Source organism: Selaginella moellendorffii, unplaced genomic scaffold (assembly GCF_000143415.4).
Source record: "Selaginella moellendorffii unplaced genomic scaffold, v1.0 SELMOscaffold_45, whole genome shotgun sequence".
NCBI lineage: Eukaryota > Viridiplantae > Streptophyta > Lycopodiopsida > Selaginellales > Selaginellaceae > Selaginella > Selaginella moellendorffii.
The window spans coordinates 619,745-635,606 of record NW_003314306.1 but is presented as its reverse complement, the minus strand read 5'-3'; the positions used below and the strand labels follow the sequence as shown (position 1 = coordinate 635,606).

Below are 15,862 nucleotides of genomic sequence, written 5' to 3'. Positions count from 1 at the left end.
ACTAACCAAAATTTTTTTTATAGAGGTTTTGGATTCTTCTACCTCGTCGCTGAAAAAAGCGAATCACGAGCTTGGGAAAAAAACTCGATTGCCTCTGGTAAAGTACAGGATTTTTCGAACTTTTTTATACTGATGGCTCTCGGTGTAGGAGAGCAACATGTAAAAGATTGAAATTTCCGGGTTCCTTTGCTGCTCGAGTTGCCAATCGTGCTTGCAATAAGCGCACAGCCGCGGCAGAGGTAGAAGAATGAATGCTTGCGATACAAATCTCGGCATCCTTTGGTAAATTCAAGCTTCGCACGTCTCTTCCTGACTAGAACTTCTCCTTTTCTGTTTGATGGTTCTCAGAGTGTTGGAGAGCAGCACGTAGAACACTGAATTCTCTGGGTTCCTCTCGGCTGCAAGCTGAGCTGCTCGAGCGGCCCGATCGGCATCGTTGTGCTCCTTGCAAGACGCAACCAGTGCACCCCACGCCACCGAGTCCGGCAAAAACGGCATAGTGTGGACGAGCTCCTCGGCGTCTCGCAGCTGTCCACACCGCCCAAGAACATCCACCATGCAGCAGTAGTTATCGTGCGAGGGGACCAGGCCGTGATCGTCAGTGATGGACACGAAGTAGCGCCAGGCATCCTTGAGCTCGCCAATGTGGCTGCTCGCCGAGAGGATGTTGTTGAAGATGGTGGCGTCGGGGATCATCCCCTCAATCAGCAAGCACCAGAATAGATGGAGCGCCTCCACGGCGTGGCCATTGTGCGCGTAAGTCGCGATTTGAGCGCTCCAAGTCACAGGATCTCTGCTGGGAGCAAAGCCGAAGAACTTCTCCACGTCGGAGTATCGCCCATTCTGCGCAAACGCTGCGGTCATCGCGTTCCAGGCGACGGTATCTTGCTCGGGCATGCCGTGGAACATCAACTTCGCCGCTACCAAATCGCCTTCTTGGGCAAATGCTGCAAACATTGCGGTCCACGCAACAGTATCATGCTCGGGCATCCGGTCAAACATTGACTTTGCCTGGTCAACGTAGGTCGCTTGTGCGTATGCCTCGATCAGCGAGCTCCAGCTCACAATATCTTTGCTAGGCATATTGTCGAATATGCAACGGGCATCTTCCAGATGCCCTTCCAGGGCATTTGCAACGATCATAACATTTCGTGTGATTCTGTTGTGAGCTGGCATTCTGTGGTAGAGCCACGTGGCGGTGTTGATATCTTCGTGCTGGACGTACGCCTGGATGAGAATATTCCACACCACCACATTGCGCTCGGGAATCCTGTCAAAGAGATTCCTAGCATCTTCCAGATGCCCATTCTCGGCAAGGCATTGCAGCATAATGCTCCACGTCACGGCGTCCCACCTGGGCATCTGGTCGAACAGCTTCTTGGCTCTTGCCACGTGTCCCTTCTGTGTGAATCCCACCAGCATGGCGTTCCACGTCACAATGTCCCGCTCTGGCATTTGCTGGAACAGCGCTTCCGCATCTTCCACGTGGCCATGGAGAGCGTACCCTTGTACCATCGACGTCCACGTCACTACATTCTTCTCAGGCATGGCATCAAAGATGCCCTTGGCACTTCCAAGATGCCCAGACTGGGAATATGCTGTAAGCATTGTCGTCCAGGATACCACATTCCTCTCTGGCATGGAATCAAACAGCTTTTTGGCATCATCCATTTGGCTGTTATAGACATAGGCCTTGAGCATTGCAGTCCAGGACACAATGTCACGCTGGGCCATGGAATAAAAAAGAATCCTTGCCTGCTTGAGATTCCCAACCTCAGCATATGCCACAACCATGGCTGTGATAGCGAGAATGTTAGGTTCTGGCATGCTCTCGAGAACACTCCTTGCCTCGTCAAGTTGCCCATTTCGGGCATATACTGTCACCATTGTGTTCCAAGATGCCGCTGTTCTGTCCTTCATGCTGTTGAATACTTCTCTGGAGTTTTCAAAATCTCCTCTTTGTGCATAAGCAGAGATGAGAGCGTTCTGTGCTATAGGGTTTTTTTCAGGCATCGAATTAAGCATCTGTTGGGCTTTCTCCAAATGCCCATTCTCGGCATAAGCTTGAATCATGAGATTCCAGGTAAATACATTTGGTGTGACCATGTTGTCAAACACTTTCTTTGCATATTCCAGACCTCCACATCTGCCATATGCAGAAAGCAGCAGGTTGAGGAGAAATTTGTTCTTGGCATGTTGGCTTTCTAGAAGATTCTTGTGCAATTGCTGAGCTTTGGGTAAATCTTTACACGACCGAATTGCAAGTGCAAAGGCATTAATTGGATCAGAATTTGTTAGTGCAACAGAGTGCATAGAATAGAATGATATGTAGGAAGGACTTGAATTACAAAATCATAGCATTTTATGGTAGTTTTTGGCTTGTTTTTTAGCTCTTAGTTTGTAATTTGTTCCTTTGTGGTCTACAAAATAATAAGATTAATCATCACACCACTATTATTGGTTAGTGGTTAAGAACAAGAAGGGAAAACGTACCTAGTGTAGCAAATTAGAAGCTTCACACCATACTTCAAACTCTATTATCCATGCCTTTGTGTCATGGGACTCTTTCTTATATAGTTATTTAGATATGTTTAAATTATAGATATAGTAAATTGCTATGTGTTGCATGTACGTTTGGTTTGCTTAATGGTAGTTCTATTATTACTTATTAATCTAATTGATCAAATAAAGTATATAATTATAAGCATGTTTGTAAGATTAATCTTATTGTATATCAACCATTAGATGATAGAATAAAAAGAAATATACTAGAAAGGGTTTAAAAAAGTTTATAAATCATAAACATGTTTATAAATTATAAATACAAGATTAATCTAAATGAATAACAACCGTTAGATGGTAAAATATCTTAGAATATCTAAATATATTTTAAGTATATCCATTGCTAAAGTTTACTTAAGCAAACCAAAAACTTTAGATATAATTTTATAAAGGTAAAAGAGGCTTCAAATTTTTCCCACCACAATGGGTATGGGCTCTCCCTGGAGAAGAAGAGTTTGTGAACTATTAACAATAAGCAGTTGGTCTAGCTCATCTTGATAGCAAAGGATTGCTGGAATGTCTTACTGTAGTTCCAAGCATCAGCTTGGAATGCCAGGAAAAAGAATCAGTCATAAATGGTTTGGGCGTTTGTTGTGAAAGTACAATCCCATGATCATCTCTTCGCATGCAATACATTAGTACATTAAGAAAGAGCTTAAGGATTCTTCAGACGATTGGCAAGGCACCTTTTATACTCTATTTCTCCTGAATTTCAACCATTGTCATTTTTCATTATTTCAGCAGCTCCTTTGAAAATTCCAGTGCCGCCATAAAATGTCTCGGATCCAATTCCAGTGTCAACCTGGAACTCGATGATCCTACTCTACGCATTGGCATCAGCAGTCTGAAAAATATTCTTGTTTCCAAGTTCGTGAACATTCCCATGTACAAGCTTGCGACAGAGCCATAACTATACTATGGCTCCGACACGTGGCAGCGATTTAATGCGGTCTAACTTCCACCGTTGGATCTAGGGCTCTTGTTGCGCCAAAAGCTAGATTCAAGGATCAAGCACGATCGCTAAGAAGCCGCGATGCGCATTGTCATCCACGAGGCTGGATCGCGATCGATCTCCCAGCTGGATGGAGCGGCATTGCAACAGACCCACAGAGAGAAAATGCATAGCAAATGCTGGAGCTTTCTCCGTGGTCTAGGGTTCTTGGGTTCCATTCCGAGGTAAGCGACCATTCCCAAGCTCCAATGTGGAAGTGGAAGCAACTGGCCATCGCGCTCCTCGCTACGGCCATGGCACTGGTGGCCGTAAATCACGGCTTAAACACTCGACTCCAGCAACAGGGGTGCTTTGGAGAGATTTTCAGCCGTGATGGACAGCGACACTTCTCTTCTGGAACTTCCCGACCCCAGCGTCAAGATCATAGCTCCAAAGTCTATCACAACTGGGAGCTCTTCTCCCTGGACTACGAAGAGATGGTGAAGAGCTTCAAGGTGTATGTGTATCCATTCGGCAATTCAGATTACTCCCAGGTTTTTCTCCCTCATCCGGACCCGTATGATCGCAAGCTCGGGAACTTCTTCAGCGAGCATATGTTCAAGATCAACTTGCTCAACAGCACTTTCGCGACGCGGGATCCTGGCGAGGCACACTTGTTCTTCATGCCGTTTTCGATCAACGCAATGAGAAACCATCCCCGGATTCGCTCCGAGGCCATGATCTCGAGCTTCGTGGAGAGTTACGTCGAGGAGATCAGCCAGAGGTACAAGTTTTGGAACCGGACCGAAGGTGTGGATCACTTTTACGTGGGGTGTCACTCGGTTGGCCGGAACGCAGCGTCCAACTCCCGGGCTTTGCAGCAAAATGCCATCCAAGTTACTTGCTCGGCGAACTATTACCAGAAGCTCTACGTTCCTCACAAAGACGTCGCTCTTCCTCAAGTCTGGCCTCGACCACTTGACACTTTCATCGTTCCACCTGAAAAAAGGTGGTTTTTTTTGCGTTCTATCAGATTTTCTTGACTTTCTCTTTGCGTGAACTTCTTATTTCCAGGACGAGGCTGGCTTTCTTCTCCGGACGAGCTCAAAACTCCCACTTAAGAGAGACGCTTCTAAAGCTCTGGTCCAACGATTCCGACATGGACATCTTTGCGGGAACCATGCAAGGCTCGTACGAGGACGCGTTATCGCGGAGCAAGTTTTGTCTGCACGTCAAAGGCTACGAGGTGAACACCGCCAGGATCTCCGACGCTCTCCATTTCGGCTGCGTCCCCGTTATCATTTCCAACCAGTACGATCTGCCGCTGTCCAACGTTCTCAATTGGAGGAGCTTCTCGATCGTCCTGAGGTACACGCAGATCCCGGCTTTGAAGGCGAAGCTCCAGAGCGTCACGCATGAAGAGTATGCACGGCTTTGGTCGAATGGCCGACGAGTTAAGAGACACTTTGGCTGGCATCACTCTCCACGGGAATACGACTCTTTCCACATGACCATGTACGAGCTTTGGTCGAAGCGCCACTTTGTCCGGGCCCCTCTTTAGAGCTCTTCGGATGGTGGAAGCGAAAATGAAGAAACAGAAGGCGTTAAGGAGGACAACTTCTCAGGCAATGGTGCAAATGACCAGGAGAAGAGAAAACACCAGCACCAACTTGTCAGTGCCCGCTGTGCATGAGCCAACAAAAGTTCCTGGGCTGGGTTTAGTTGCCTTCGAAACAAACAGACACTCGTTATCGTTTCGTGGCTGGAGAAGATGCGAGCCAAACGAAAAGCAGCCACAGCAGCAGAAGGAGAAGGAGAAGGATAGTTCGAAGGAAAAAAGTGGACTTCTAGTGGAAGAAAGATGCAAGGAGATGATGTCTGTCGCGGGAATCTCTCTTTTCCTCTGGGCTGCAAGTGATTTATTAAGTCTGCCACCACGAGGTACGTTTGTGTGATGCACTTTGTCGACGGTACAAACGTAAGCGTCTTTCATCTGCGTTGCTTGCAGCCTTGCGTTTTTGGATCCTTGGTTGCTTCTATCCATCTTATCCCTATCGATCCAACAGACAGTAAGCGGGTCCCGAGCCATGTGTGAGTAAACGAGGCACAGCAAGGCTTCACAGGCGCTTTTTTTTTCACTCTGCCAAGGACTAGAGGAGCACGGAGAGATCCCGGAGTTTACATCGTCTTCCTTTCCCGTTATAGCTCCATCCAGCGTAAGGCTCGTCAAAGTTGGATCTGTTTCTTTGCTCTAAGTGGAGGTTTTTGCTTTGTTTTCTCTTTTTTCTCGCTTCGTTTCGTACGTAGGCCAGGAGGGAGTATCACGAATCATGATTCATCATGGTGACTTACGCGAAAGGCTGCCGTAGAGGGTCTCGGAAACGCTGTCCAAATGGCGGTGGTGAGTGATGGGTACATTTTTCCTCTTGTTTATTCATCTCTCTCCTTTTTTTTCTCTCTCTCTTCCTTGGCAGCAGTAACAAGGCAGGAGGAGCATCTTTTTCGCTGCAAATGCGGAGTAAACAATAAATCCTGAGAGTCATGGATGAAGTGGACAAGCGATACGAACGAACAACGCTGGACAGTGGTAACTTACATAGCTGCTGCAGGAAGGACCACAACACCTTACAGGTAGCTATAGTTTTTTTTCGATTCTTTGTTTTTTTCGCTCTAGTCTCTCTCATACACACGGCTCTACAGAGACTTGGGAAGAAGAGCCCCCGCCGGAGTTTAAGTTGGTTCGACTAGACAAAGGCGCAGTGATAGACCAGGTGGTGGTGTTTGTGGACCCTGTGGAGCAATCGAATACTTTCATGTGGGATCCATGTGGTGGAAGCATGACAACGAAGAACTCTCGAGCTAAAACTCTAGCTCTGCGTGATCGTACTCGGGAAGAACAACAAAGAGGAGAAAAGAATTGGAAGTAAAGAGTTCTCTGTGGGAGACATGTGCTAACTGGATGGAAGTGGAGCACCAAACTAAGTAACTTTAAAGGCTGCCACCAAGGAGGGACATATCATATCACTCCAGGGAAGGAAGGAAGGAAGGAACGAGCTCGCGAAGAGCGAGCCAGCAAACAGGTCTAATCTATGAGCCACTGCTGCGCGGAGCAGCACTTGAGGAGATAGAGCTGAGAGACTGCCAAGCAACGAATTTGCTGGTGGCCTGTCCGTGTTTTACGACTTTGGTGGGATCCAAGAGCCAGAACTTCCATGTGGAAGCTGCTTGCTAGTTTTTTTCTTTTTTTTTTTTTGGTTTCTCTTTTCTCGGCATTGGCAGCATTGCAACACACAAGACTGGAGAATCCACAGACACGCAGCGCTGGAGGAGGAGACATTAAAGAGAACTCGTCGAAGTTGTTCTCTTTCTGGTACGCAGAAAGGCTGGGAACTCGAAAAGAGGTGTTAATTCTCTAAGCTTGAGTGCGCTCCAGAAGAGCTTTGGCGCCACCGCCACCTCAAGGACTGGAGTTTTTGCTGGTACCATCAATCAATCACAAGCCATAGCTCCTGCCGCGTAGGAGATAACAGTCACAGCTTTGGGACCCAAGAAAACAAGGTGGCTATGCTCTTGTCTCCCTCTGTTTTTCTTTTTTTTTTTTTTATAGATTTCTTCTTTCTCTTGCTGGGATGGTGAAAAGCTTTGCGTCACCATAGTGATGGTAGAAAGAAGGTGATCAATGATTCCATCTTTCCAGTGACTGGCAACGCAAAGAAAAGCGTCTGACTCTTGCGAGCCTTTGAGCAGCTCTGGTGGTGGCCAGGTAAGGTATTTCTCGTCTCGCTCACTGAAAGTTACTTGGCTAGATGGATAGATTATTTTTATTATCTCGATCAACTTCTCTCGATTTTTTTTGTTTAATTTTTTTTTGAAACTTTGATTCGTTACCGTACACTGTATAGTTGACCATGACCCTCGGAAGAACCGTGTGTTCTTTTTTTATCAGCCGTAAAGAAATTATACCGAAGGAATCACTCAGCCCACCAGTCAGGCTATCAATCAATCACGCAGTGCTGCGCAGCTTATCGCATTGGCACGCACTCATTTCACACTATACACTACACATGCTATTCTCCAGAAGGCCTGGAGCTCAAAAGACGGTGTCGGTTAAAAACCCTTGGTCAAAGTTGAAATTTATATATATATAAGAAAAATGACATAAGAGAAGAGGGAGGAGAAAAGAGAAAACACTTTGGTGACAGGGATCACGCAACAAAAGCCAGGCTGCATGAAGAAACAACAAGGGACATTGAATGAAATTCCAGGGCTTTTTCCCTGAGATTGTGTGAAAAAGCTTGACATGAACCACTCAAAGTTGGTGCAGTCTTTAGGTCAAGGTCATAGAAGTGGGGAGGGAGGTCTTCTTCTCAACTTCCTGGTCCTCACCAACCAACCAGCATGCTGCTAGATCTAAAGCTTACCACACACCACACACAAGGACCATATATGCACAAAATTACACCACCTCTTTAATGTGTGAAACTGCCACTCTAACCAATAAGCAACAAACGTGTAAGTTACAAGCAGCTTTGCACAGCAGAAAACACCAGTTTTTTACAGACACCAACTCAAAAACACATTGGCAGCAGCTGCACACACCGTTTTGTTTTTGCCTTCCAGCTGAAGGACCAAATCCAAATACACACGCTCATATATATTTTATTTGAAAATGTGTATTAACGATATATTTGACTTCTTGTCTTTGTTTTTTTTTGGGGTATTTTTGGTTTTTACACTGTAGTGGGGCTAATGTGCATGGGTCTTCTGAATTGTCGTTTGAAATCATGGGAATCTCGCTGTGGCGCATACAGGCAGATAAGGCAATGGGTGTGTGGGTGTGCATGAATCATTTGTGTGAGAGGCAGAAGCCGCAGCCAGCCCAGAGTCCGCCAGCCTGAACCTGAAGAAATGTAAAAACAAGGGAAAGTGACGACAAGGAATTTGAATATTAAGATCGCCCCGCAGCGCAGAAGCTTTCTTGACTTGGCCTGCCTTGGGCGCCATATACAAAAAAGAGAAGAAAAATGGCATAAGATCATTCAATTTATTACAAACTGCCATGCTTATATACTTTGGACCTCTCCCTGCCAAGGTTTTGCTTTTGGGATATAGCAGAGGTCACGAATTGACAGGATGGCGATGGGGGTGATTAAGCTAGTATAATTCTATAGTTCTAACAGGATTAGGTGATAATATGTAATCTGGAAGACGCCTTGGGCATGGAAAGGTCGTTCTTGAAGCCAGTCTTCAGGGTGGGATGACCAACATTTTAAGGATTTTCAAACAGGGAATGTTAAGCTTGCTAGATGATCAAATTGCCATGTGAGAGAGGCTTGAGGTTGACGTAGTTTAATGGAGGCGAGGATAAGCAACTTTCTTTAGCCACCTTTTCATTAGTTGCACACATGGACTGCTTCAACACAGGCATCACGCGTCCCCCAAACGTGACTCCAAACAAATGCGGACGAAGATGTGTTGCAATTCGCAGCCTTTCGCGTTTCTAAACTCGTGGCTCGCAGAAGTTAAAAATCGGGACTAAATATCGCCAGCGAGCCGACGGGATTCGACTGCGACTTAACTAAGGCTAGCAGCAAAACTAAAGATGGAATTCCAATCATGGGGAGAGAGATCACAGAAAAAAATTGCAGCGATAATCATGTGATGGAGCGCGATGTCTCGATCGAGCCTGGGAGATGTTTTACAAGTAATTTCCCCCCACGTTAACATCGCCTTGTGCGGGCTGGACTTCTGCGATGATTTGCTCGGTTGTATGCCACCTTTTTAGTATTGTTTACGGCCACTCGCTCTGGAATAATAAAGCTTGGGAAATCCTGACAAGAATAATTTTGTCAAGACTAATATCACGGATGCATGTGGGCGAGAATGAGGAGATCTCTTTAGTTTATGGAATGTTCATGAGCTGGCTGGCCAAATGGAATAGCCCGCAGTTCGATCTTCTCCTTTCCCCAGAGCGAGGATTCCAATCCCACCTACGAAATCGTTTTGGGTGAGCACGAGTTTTTTCCTCAAAAGATCACATGCACACGACCAAACACTACCATTGTTTAAACTTATAAACAGTTGTTAATCAATATGATAAACAATTCATAGCCCTCTAACTTGATAGAAGCCTCTAACTTGCTACGCTATCAAGTGAAGACGATCGCAGGCGCAGCAGGGAATTAGCATCATGTTGGCTGACAATCCTAACCGAGTCGTGTGGAGTTTGTTTGAATCTAAATCAATCAATCAGAGTCCATCCATCAATCAATCCACGTTTGCGCGTAGGCGACATTTTTGCATCGGATCGTTCAAACTCAAAAAACTCGACACATTAAATCCCGCAGAGAGCATCAATCGACCGAATGAATGAAGCGAGTTCAAAAAATTTCAGCTCCCACTTTATGGGAGGAGCAGAAGGCAGTTAAAGAAGCTCCCTCCCCTCTAGAAAGAAAACAAGAAAAAGAAAAATTAGGATAAAAAAAAGTAGCGAGAAAACAAAGCAAACCTTTGAAAGCTCAAGCACCATGGAAAGCTTTTACGCATAGTAAGTTCTTAAGTTCTAAGTTCTTCTCGACTTCGCAAGTTGCGAATATTCTCCCTGCGTACATTCACCATAGCGTACGGCCATTGGGAATACTATGACATGATTTTTTTAAAATACCTGCTCGTTGTTATGATGATGACCACGATCGCCCATCCCAGCCTTGAGCGATCTGTGCTTATCAAATCCATCTAAAACAATGCTTTAGCTTGATAACTAACACGGAGAAGGAAACTTGGAGCAAAGGTTACCTCGGTACGTCTTGGTTACGCGTCGAAGAAGAAAGGAGACCACCGACCTCTCACTGTCCTCTGCACAGAGGATACGATTTGTTATGATAATCTAAGCAAGGACCATTCCCAGTGATTAAATCAATTGCAGTCCTCTCTAAAGGGGTGCTCTCGACCAGACCTTAACGAGGCTCTTGAAGTACCGAGGACCGCTCTTATCGTGAAGAACAAGCTCTGTTCTTCCGCCTTTTCTTTCTCTGCACTTCACCCCTCGCGCTGCTAGCCTGCTATACTTCTTCTCCAGCGCAATTGCTTGTCGATGCTTATCTTCTCCGAGCCTGCGCAGATCAAAGCCCTTAGGAGAGAAATTCATAGACTAGGAGGCAGTGGTACCTTTCAATGCAACAGTGCTAGCATTGACTTGATCGAGCTTCCTTTCCTGTGCTAGAGTCACCGACAACGGCAGCATTGCTTGCTCTGTAGTGCTCTATAACAATGCAGCTATAGGGAGTGTCCCAGAATCCTTGAAAATTTCGAACGTTTTCGGCCTAGAGAAAAGCAGTATAGAGGTGTGAGTCATGGGAAGGAAGTCCAAGCCAGCTCCCGCTTACCATGATGTCCCTGGCTGCTTCAACGGAATCTGGAACGGAGCACCGGAATCCGAGGACACAACCCCTGTCGTCGTAGCGAGGAAATCGCTCTCCGAGCGGAAATTTTCCGAAGGTAGAATTGTTCATCGTTGCTCCTCTTGGACCGAGCTCAAAGGTGTGTTTTTTTGCAGGTTTTGAAGCTCCCAGGAATAGCTTGGACATTTCCAGTGCAGCATTCGAGAGTATGAGGCAAAACCATGTACCAGCGTCTGGACCGAGCGATGAAATTCCGGTAAGTAGTGACAGTTCAAGGGAGCGGTATAGTTCTAACCTTTTGTCTTCAATCGGCAGTTTGGATTCGAGTTTGCGCTGAGAAAATCCACGGACAAGGCACCACCCCGAGTTTCCGTCCCAAATCCATCAGCCGCAAGCATGGACAGCAGATGCCGCTCGCCGAGTGTAATTGCCAGACTGATGGGCTTGGACACGCTTCCTGCGGAACAGCCACTCCCTCAGTTAAAACGGCAAGCAACTTCAAGGCAAAACTCACAAGAGGAGTTGCAACTTCTTTCGTCAGAAAGACGTAGCCTTCTCACCAGCAGAAGCACCAAGGAGCGCTACAGCGGCAGCCATGAACAAGTGAGGCACCAGCAGTTGACAAGGCAACTCAGCTGCAACGGCAATTCCAAGCTCAAGGAATGGCCTCCAAGAACAGAGCAGGACGAGTTTCTTCTCTTTGACGTGCTGCCGTTTCGCGATCATCCACAGGAGAAGCAGCTCGAGAAACTGAAGCAAGAGTTCCAGGCCCAGCGGCACCGAAAGTCACAGATGGAAGAGCAATTCTCCTCGCTTCAGATGAAGCAGAGAGCTGCAAAAGTCGGCAATTCTGGCATTTCGGTCCCTGAGAAACTCTTGGAAGCAGTCACGAACACCAAGCGTCAACCCGGGGAGCCGAAGGAGATGCTTGACGCCATCCAGTTCCTGCAATCCAACAAAGAGTTTCTGGTCAAATTTCTTCAAGAACCAAACTCTGTTTTCGCAAGGCACGTATATGACTTACAGGCCTTGGCCACAAAAGAAGCAGCGGCGGAAGAAGAAGCGAGGAACAAATCAAGGTCTCTGCACAGAACACCTAAAGAAATCGTCACACAGCAGCAAGACAACATTGGATTCTCCAGGAAGTTGGTAGAACCCAAAAAAGATCGCGAGCTTACCAGGGGTAGTAGCGCAAAGAAGCAAGTCGTCCAGAAGCAGCAGAGAAAAGGCAGCATCGAAAGGAGCCAAGTTCAAGACGATAGCAAGATCATCCTCCTCAAGCCCAACGCGAAACCGAACGGCACTCCAGCACGGACTCCCACCACTCCACGTTCAATGGAGCTTGCAGAAGACGGCGTGAAGAAGAGCCGCTGCTTGAAGAATGTCAGCGCGTCGACCACCGACCCACGGGAGATGGCCAGGCAGATCGCCAGACAAGTTCGAGAGAACGTCACCAAAGAGCTGGAGCAGAAGAACTCGAAGGCGGACAGTAAAGCTCGATCACGGGCAGCAGCTTCAACTTGGAGCTTCGATGGAATTGAGATGGCAGTCGGAGGTGGCGAAGGATCGGAACCATCCTCGAGAAGATATCCGAAGGACTACCAAGTTTATCAATCCACCGCAAGCTTGCCGAGCTCGCCAAAGCTGAGCAACAGGGACAAAGCGCCCGCCGCCAACGTCAGCAGCAAAGAAGGACGAAAGCAGCTCATGCAAAAGCTTAAGCTGGCCGCCGAGGCGAATCAGTCCGATGATGAGTCGTCCAGGGATTCGTCAGTCAGCATCCAGATTGAGATCGTACCGGCAGCTAAGCAGCAGGAATATGAACAGCCGAAGAAGCACAAAGGTGGTAAGCTGTTGAAGCTCTTCAGTAGAGACAATGCCCAGAAATCTGCGTCCGATGACTCTCCAAGGCTGTTGGTAAGGTCGAAGTCAGTTTCCAGTCTTGTGGAGGAGCAAAGTCCGGGGCCAGCCGAAGTTCTCGAGCGAACACATTCCTGCAGTAGCAGCCGTTCATCGATCCCGGATAATGCCAGCAGTAGCACTTCGACAGCTTCGACTCCCAAAGGAAAATTCTCGAGTCTCAAGAGCAGCCTGCTGGGAAAGAAGAAGAGCCACACCCGGACACCTTCGGACACATCAGAACTCGTCAAGCCGTCCCCAGAGAAGCAACAGGTGGCATGCAGGACGATCGAACACTCGGTCTCCTCTGCCTTCGAAGACCACTACATCCGGACTTTCAGAGAAACGGAGGCCCAGCTCGCCGGCTCCTACGAACGTTGCAATTCCGACAAGGTAAGAACTGCCGTTGCCATTCATCCTTCCTCCACTGACGAGAGTTACTTTGCTCAGTTCGATCAGTCCCCAAGGTTCCTGTCCCTCGATATTACTGGAGGTCTGGACCATCTCGAGACGTCCTCCGATATCCATACAGAGAAGTCTGAGCAACCAAGTCCTGTTTCCGTCTTGGAGAGGGGGTTCATCGAAGAAAGTCCCAGTCCTGTAAGCTTCGAAGATGCCAGTTCCGACTTGCAAGGTAAATCCTCGGCCTCTTAGCCTTGATAGTTCCATACTGAGCAGCCATCGCTTCGCTTTGCAGAACTTCAAATGCGTCTTGAACGTCTCAAGTTGGACGAGTCTGGAAGAACTCAAAACGTCGGACACCTTGCGACGACCGAAAAACAAGAATTTGTTCCTGCTAGTTCCCCGGCGGCTGCAAAAGCTGATCTTTCATCCTTGGCACCCCTCAGAAGTCGACACTGCTCCCCGACCAGCCAAGACCACCTATACATTTCCAAGCTCATCCACGCCTCAGGCTTCTCAAACTCCCTCGGCTCGTTATTCGCCTGGCACTCCCCTACTTATCCCATCGATCCATATCTCTTTGCCAAGCTCGAGGAGGACTACGTCTGTTCTGAGGAACCGTCACCCTGTCAACCTGGAAAGAGAAGAAGTTCCAGAAGTCAGAGAAAGCTCAAGATTGGCAGAACCTTTACCCAGGTACAAAGACGTCCGGAGACGTTGCACAGGCAGATGCTGTTCGACGTTGTCAACGAGGTCCTGTCCCAGAAGTTTCAGCACCTGTGGGATGACCGTCCATCACTTACCACAGGAAAGGAAGGAATCAGGCCCATTCCTTCGGGGAAATACTTGCTACACGAAATCGACAAGGCGATCTCCCTGTACCGCCACGAATATGACACCGTCGACTACTCCCTCGAGAACTTGGTGGAGAGAGACGTGAATATAAGCGATCAGTGGATGGACACCAGCAACGACTTGCGAAAGATTGGTGCCGAGGTTGAAGGAAGTATTTTCAATAGCCTTGTTGAAGAGTTGGCCTACAGCCTCATCAGATAGAGCTCCCGACATAGCTTCGACGTATTATCCTACTTAACTTCATAGATAATTCTTCCAACTTTTCCAGCTCTGCAGAACACAACTGTTAATATATGTAAATCTGCCGCAATGAAAACCATTGAAGAATCCGACCTTTATAAGTTTGTTTTCGTCAAGAACATGATTCCTGCTTAAACTGGCACCCGTATCTCTAGAAAGGCATCCAAAGCATCTGCAAGCTTGGGCGGCCATCTGCGAGTATTTCGAATCCAGCTTCGATCCTTGTAGCGTCCATCCTGAAAGGTTAGAAAATAAAGTTAACGTTTGGTTCCAAAGCCATTAGACTCTGACCTCAAGCCGCGACCAGTTGGTTTCCGCTTCTGCTCTTGAGCCCTGTGCGTACAATGAAACAGCTAGTGCTGCTCTTATATCTGGAAACTGTCGTCGATCAGAAGTTGTTATCAGAAAGTTACAAAAGATGTTCTTGAACTGACCTCCGGATACTTTCTCAAAAGAGATCGAAATTGTCTGATTGCTTCATTTTCTCGGCCTGTTTGATAGAGAGCCTGAAAGTAGTAAACAGCACATAAAATTTCCAATGCAGCATGACACTAACCAACGCATAGTTTCCAGCAGCAAACGCATATTGAGGGGAGAGCTTAGTGGCCTTTCCATAACACTTAAGAGCTTCGCTCCAGCGGCCAAGAGCTCCCTACAGAAATATCACGTGAACTTGAACTCAATGAAGAAATTCAAAACAAAGAAAGAAGAGGCACCTGAACATTTCCAAGATTATTCCATGCAGCGGGATCATCTGGTTGACTCTGAAGAACAGCTATGTAGTCTGCCGTGGCTTTCTCAAACATGCGCAGACTTTCCAACGCTACTCCTCGGTTCAACACAGGATCCACCGCGTATCTAATCAACGTAGAGTAGTCATACTTGCCAATCTTAAGCAAGAGTTACTCACGGAGCCAGAAGTATGGAGCGATCATAATCTGCGAGAGCTTCCTGGATTTTTCCCTGCAGAAAAGGAAAAAAAATGTATAAAAACACTGGGCTTGATTCAAGAATATTTGAGAAGAATGCCTGTCTGCTGCGTGAATTTCCTCTATTGCCGTAAGCCCGAGATAAAATATCAGGAACCCATTCGGCATCCACGCCTTCACAGCTATCAATCACTTTCGTCCACAGCCTCTCCTCTTCTTCAACCTTAAAGACCATTACACTCAATCACAAAACGAAAAAACTAGTTTCACGACTCACAGTGCTCGATCGAAGCGCCTGCTCGAATGTCATGGCGGCATTCCTGAGCCTCTGATCGGCAGCATCAAACGGGTGCTGTGGAGCCCTGGCGGCATCGATCTTGGCCGGAAACCAGGCGAGCGCTGTCCGCCTCTCCACGGCGCATAACCCTGTAAAGAAAATCGATGCTCCCAGCAGCAATCCCCTCCTAGCTCCCTTCCTCGCATCGCTCCGGCCCATCGGCGAGCTCCAATGCCCTAGCGACGAGCGACATTCCCGCCAGGCGCAGCATAAGCCATGAGCCATGAGAAGAATATCAAACTTAGGGCTTGCGTGGAAGAAAAGAATATACTCTGAATGAAATAGCATATTCTCTCCCTAGTAGATT

General features: G+C 47.3%; 4 protein-coding genes and 1 long non-coding RNA gene across 8 annotated transcripts; 2 read left to right on the top strand and 3 right to left on the bottom strand.

Annotated features, from left to right (window-relative positions):
* Nucleotides 1-71: 71 nt before the first annotated feature.
* Nucleotides 72-2,551, bottom strand: LOC112350067 (pentatricopeptide repeat-containing protein At4g02750-like). Its single transcript, XM_024685584.1, has 2 exons — nucleotides 2,494-2,551; nucleotides 72-2,420 (listed from the first exon to the last, which is right to left on the bottom strand). Exon 2 carries the CDS (start codon nucleotides 2,311-2,313, stop codon nucleotides 289-291), a length of 2,025 nt encoding a protein of 674 aa, XP_024541352.1. The 5' UTR covers nucleotides 2,314-2,420; nucleotides 2,494-2,551; the 3' UTR covers nucleotides 72-288.
* A 1,005-nt stretch (nucleotides 2,552-3,556) lies between these two features.
* Nucleotides 3,557-7,026, top strand: LOC112350103 (probable glycosyltransferase At3g07620). Of its 3 annotated transcripts, none has more exons than XR_002993652.1 (6): nucleotides 3,557-4,502; nucleotides 4,568-5,434; nucleotides 5,502-5,709; nucleotides 5,801-5,894; nucleotides 5,971-6,124; nucleotides 6,194-7,026. XR_002993652.1 is itself a non-coding variant. In XM_024685762.1 (2 exons), the coding sequence occupies exons 1-2, from the start codon at nucleotides 3,691-3,693 to the stop codon at nucleotides 5,052-5,054; spliced, it is 1,299 nt and encodes a 432-aa protein (XP_024541530.1). In that variant the 5' UTR covers nucleotides 3,557-3,690; the 3' UTR covers nucleotides 5,055-5,448. The 3 variants fall into 3 exon arrangements, 1 of the variants encoding a protein (XP_024541530.1); XR_002993651.1 differs by having other exon boundaries at nucleotides 5,968-6,124; XM_024685762.1 differs by lacking the exons at nucleotides 5,502-5,709; nucleotides 5,801-5,894; nucleotides 5,971-6,124; nucleotides 6,194-7,026 and having other exon boundaries at nucleotides 4,568-5,448.
* A 2,660-nt stretch (nucleotides 7,027-9,686) lies between these two features.
* Nucleotides 9,687-11,524, bottom strand: LOC112350072. The gene is made up of 8 exons (XR_002993626.1): nucleotides 11,408-11,524; nucleotides 11,189-11,350; nucleotides 10,879-11,126; nucleotides 10,449-10,815; nucleotides 10,289-10,348; nucleotides 10,158-10,228; nucleotides 10,002-10,094; nucleotides 9,687-9,937 (listed from the first exon to the last, which is right to left on the bottom strand). It is a non-coding gene; the product is annotated as an uncharacterized LOC112350072 (long non-coding RNA).
* LOC9655875 (protein LONGIFOLIA 2) lies at nucleotides 10,813-14,376 on the top strand. Of its 2 annotated transcripts, XM_024685619.1 has the most exons (5): nucleotides 10,813-10,990; nucleotides 11,049-11,149; nucleotides 11,209-13,185; nucleotides 13,243-13,426; nucleotides 13,490-14,376. In XM_024685619.1, the coding sequence occupies exons 1-5, from the start codon at nucleotides 10,846-10,848 to the stop codon at nucleotides 14,248-14,250; spliced, it is 3,168 nt and encodes a 1,055-aa protein (XP_024541387.1). In that variant the 5' UTR covers nucleotides 10,813-10,845; the 3' UTR covers nucleotides 14,251-14,376. The 2 variants fall into 2 exon arrangements, with proteins under 2 accessions (XP_024541387.1, XP_024541386.1); XM_024685618.1 differs by having other exon boundaries at nucleotides 11,209-13,426.
* Nucleotides 14,192-15,816, bottom strand: LOC9656321 (UDP-N-acetylglucosamine--peptide N-acetylglucosaminyltransferase). The gene is made up of 9 exons (XM_024685620.1): nucleotides 15,496-15,816; nucleotides 15,319-15,441; nucleotides 15,200-15,252; nucleotides 15,006-15,147; nucleotides 14,846-14,941; nucleotides 14,724-14,795; nucleotides 14,581-14,667; nucleotides 14,383-14,525; nucleotides 14,192-14,319 (listed from the first exon to the last, which is right to left on the bottom strand). The coding sequence occupies exons 1-8, from the start codon at nucleotides 15,778-15,780 to the stop codon at nucleotides 14,421-14,423; spliced, it is 963 nt and encodes a 320-aa protein (XP_024541388.1). The 5' UTR covers nucleotides 15,781-15,816; the 3' UTR covers nucleotides 14,192-14,319; nucleotides 14,383-14,420.
* Nucleotides 15,817-15,862: the final 46 nt, after the last annotated feature.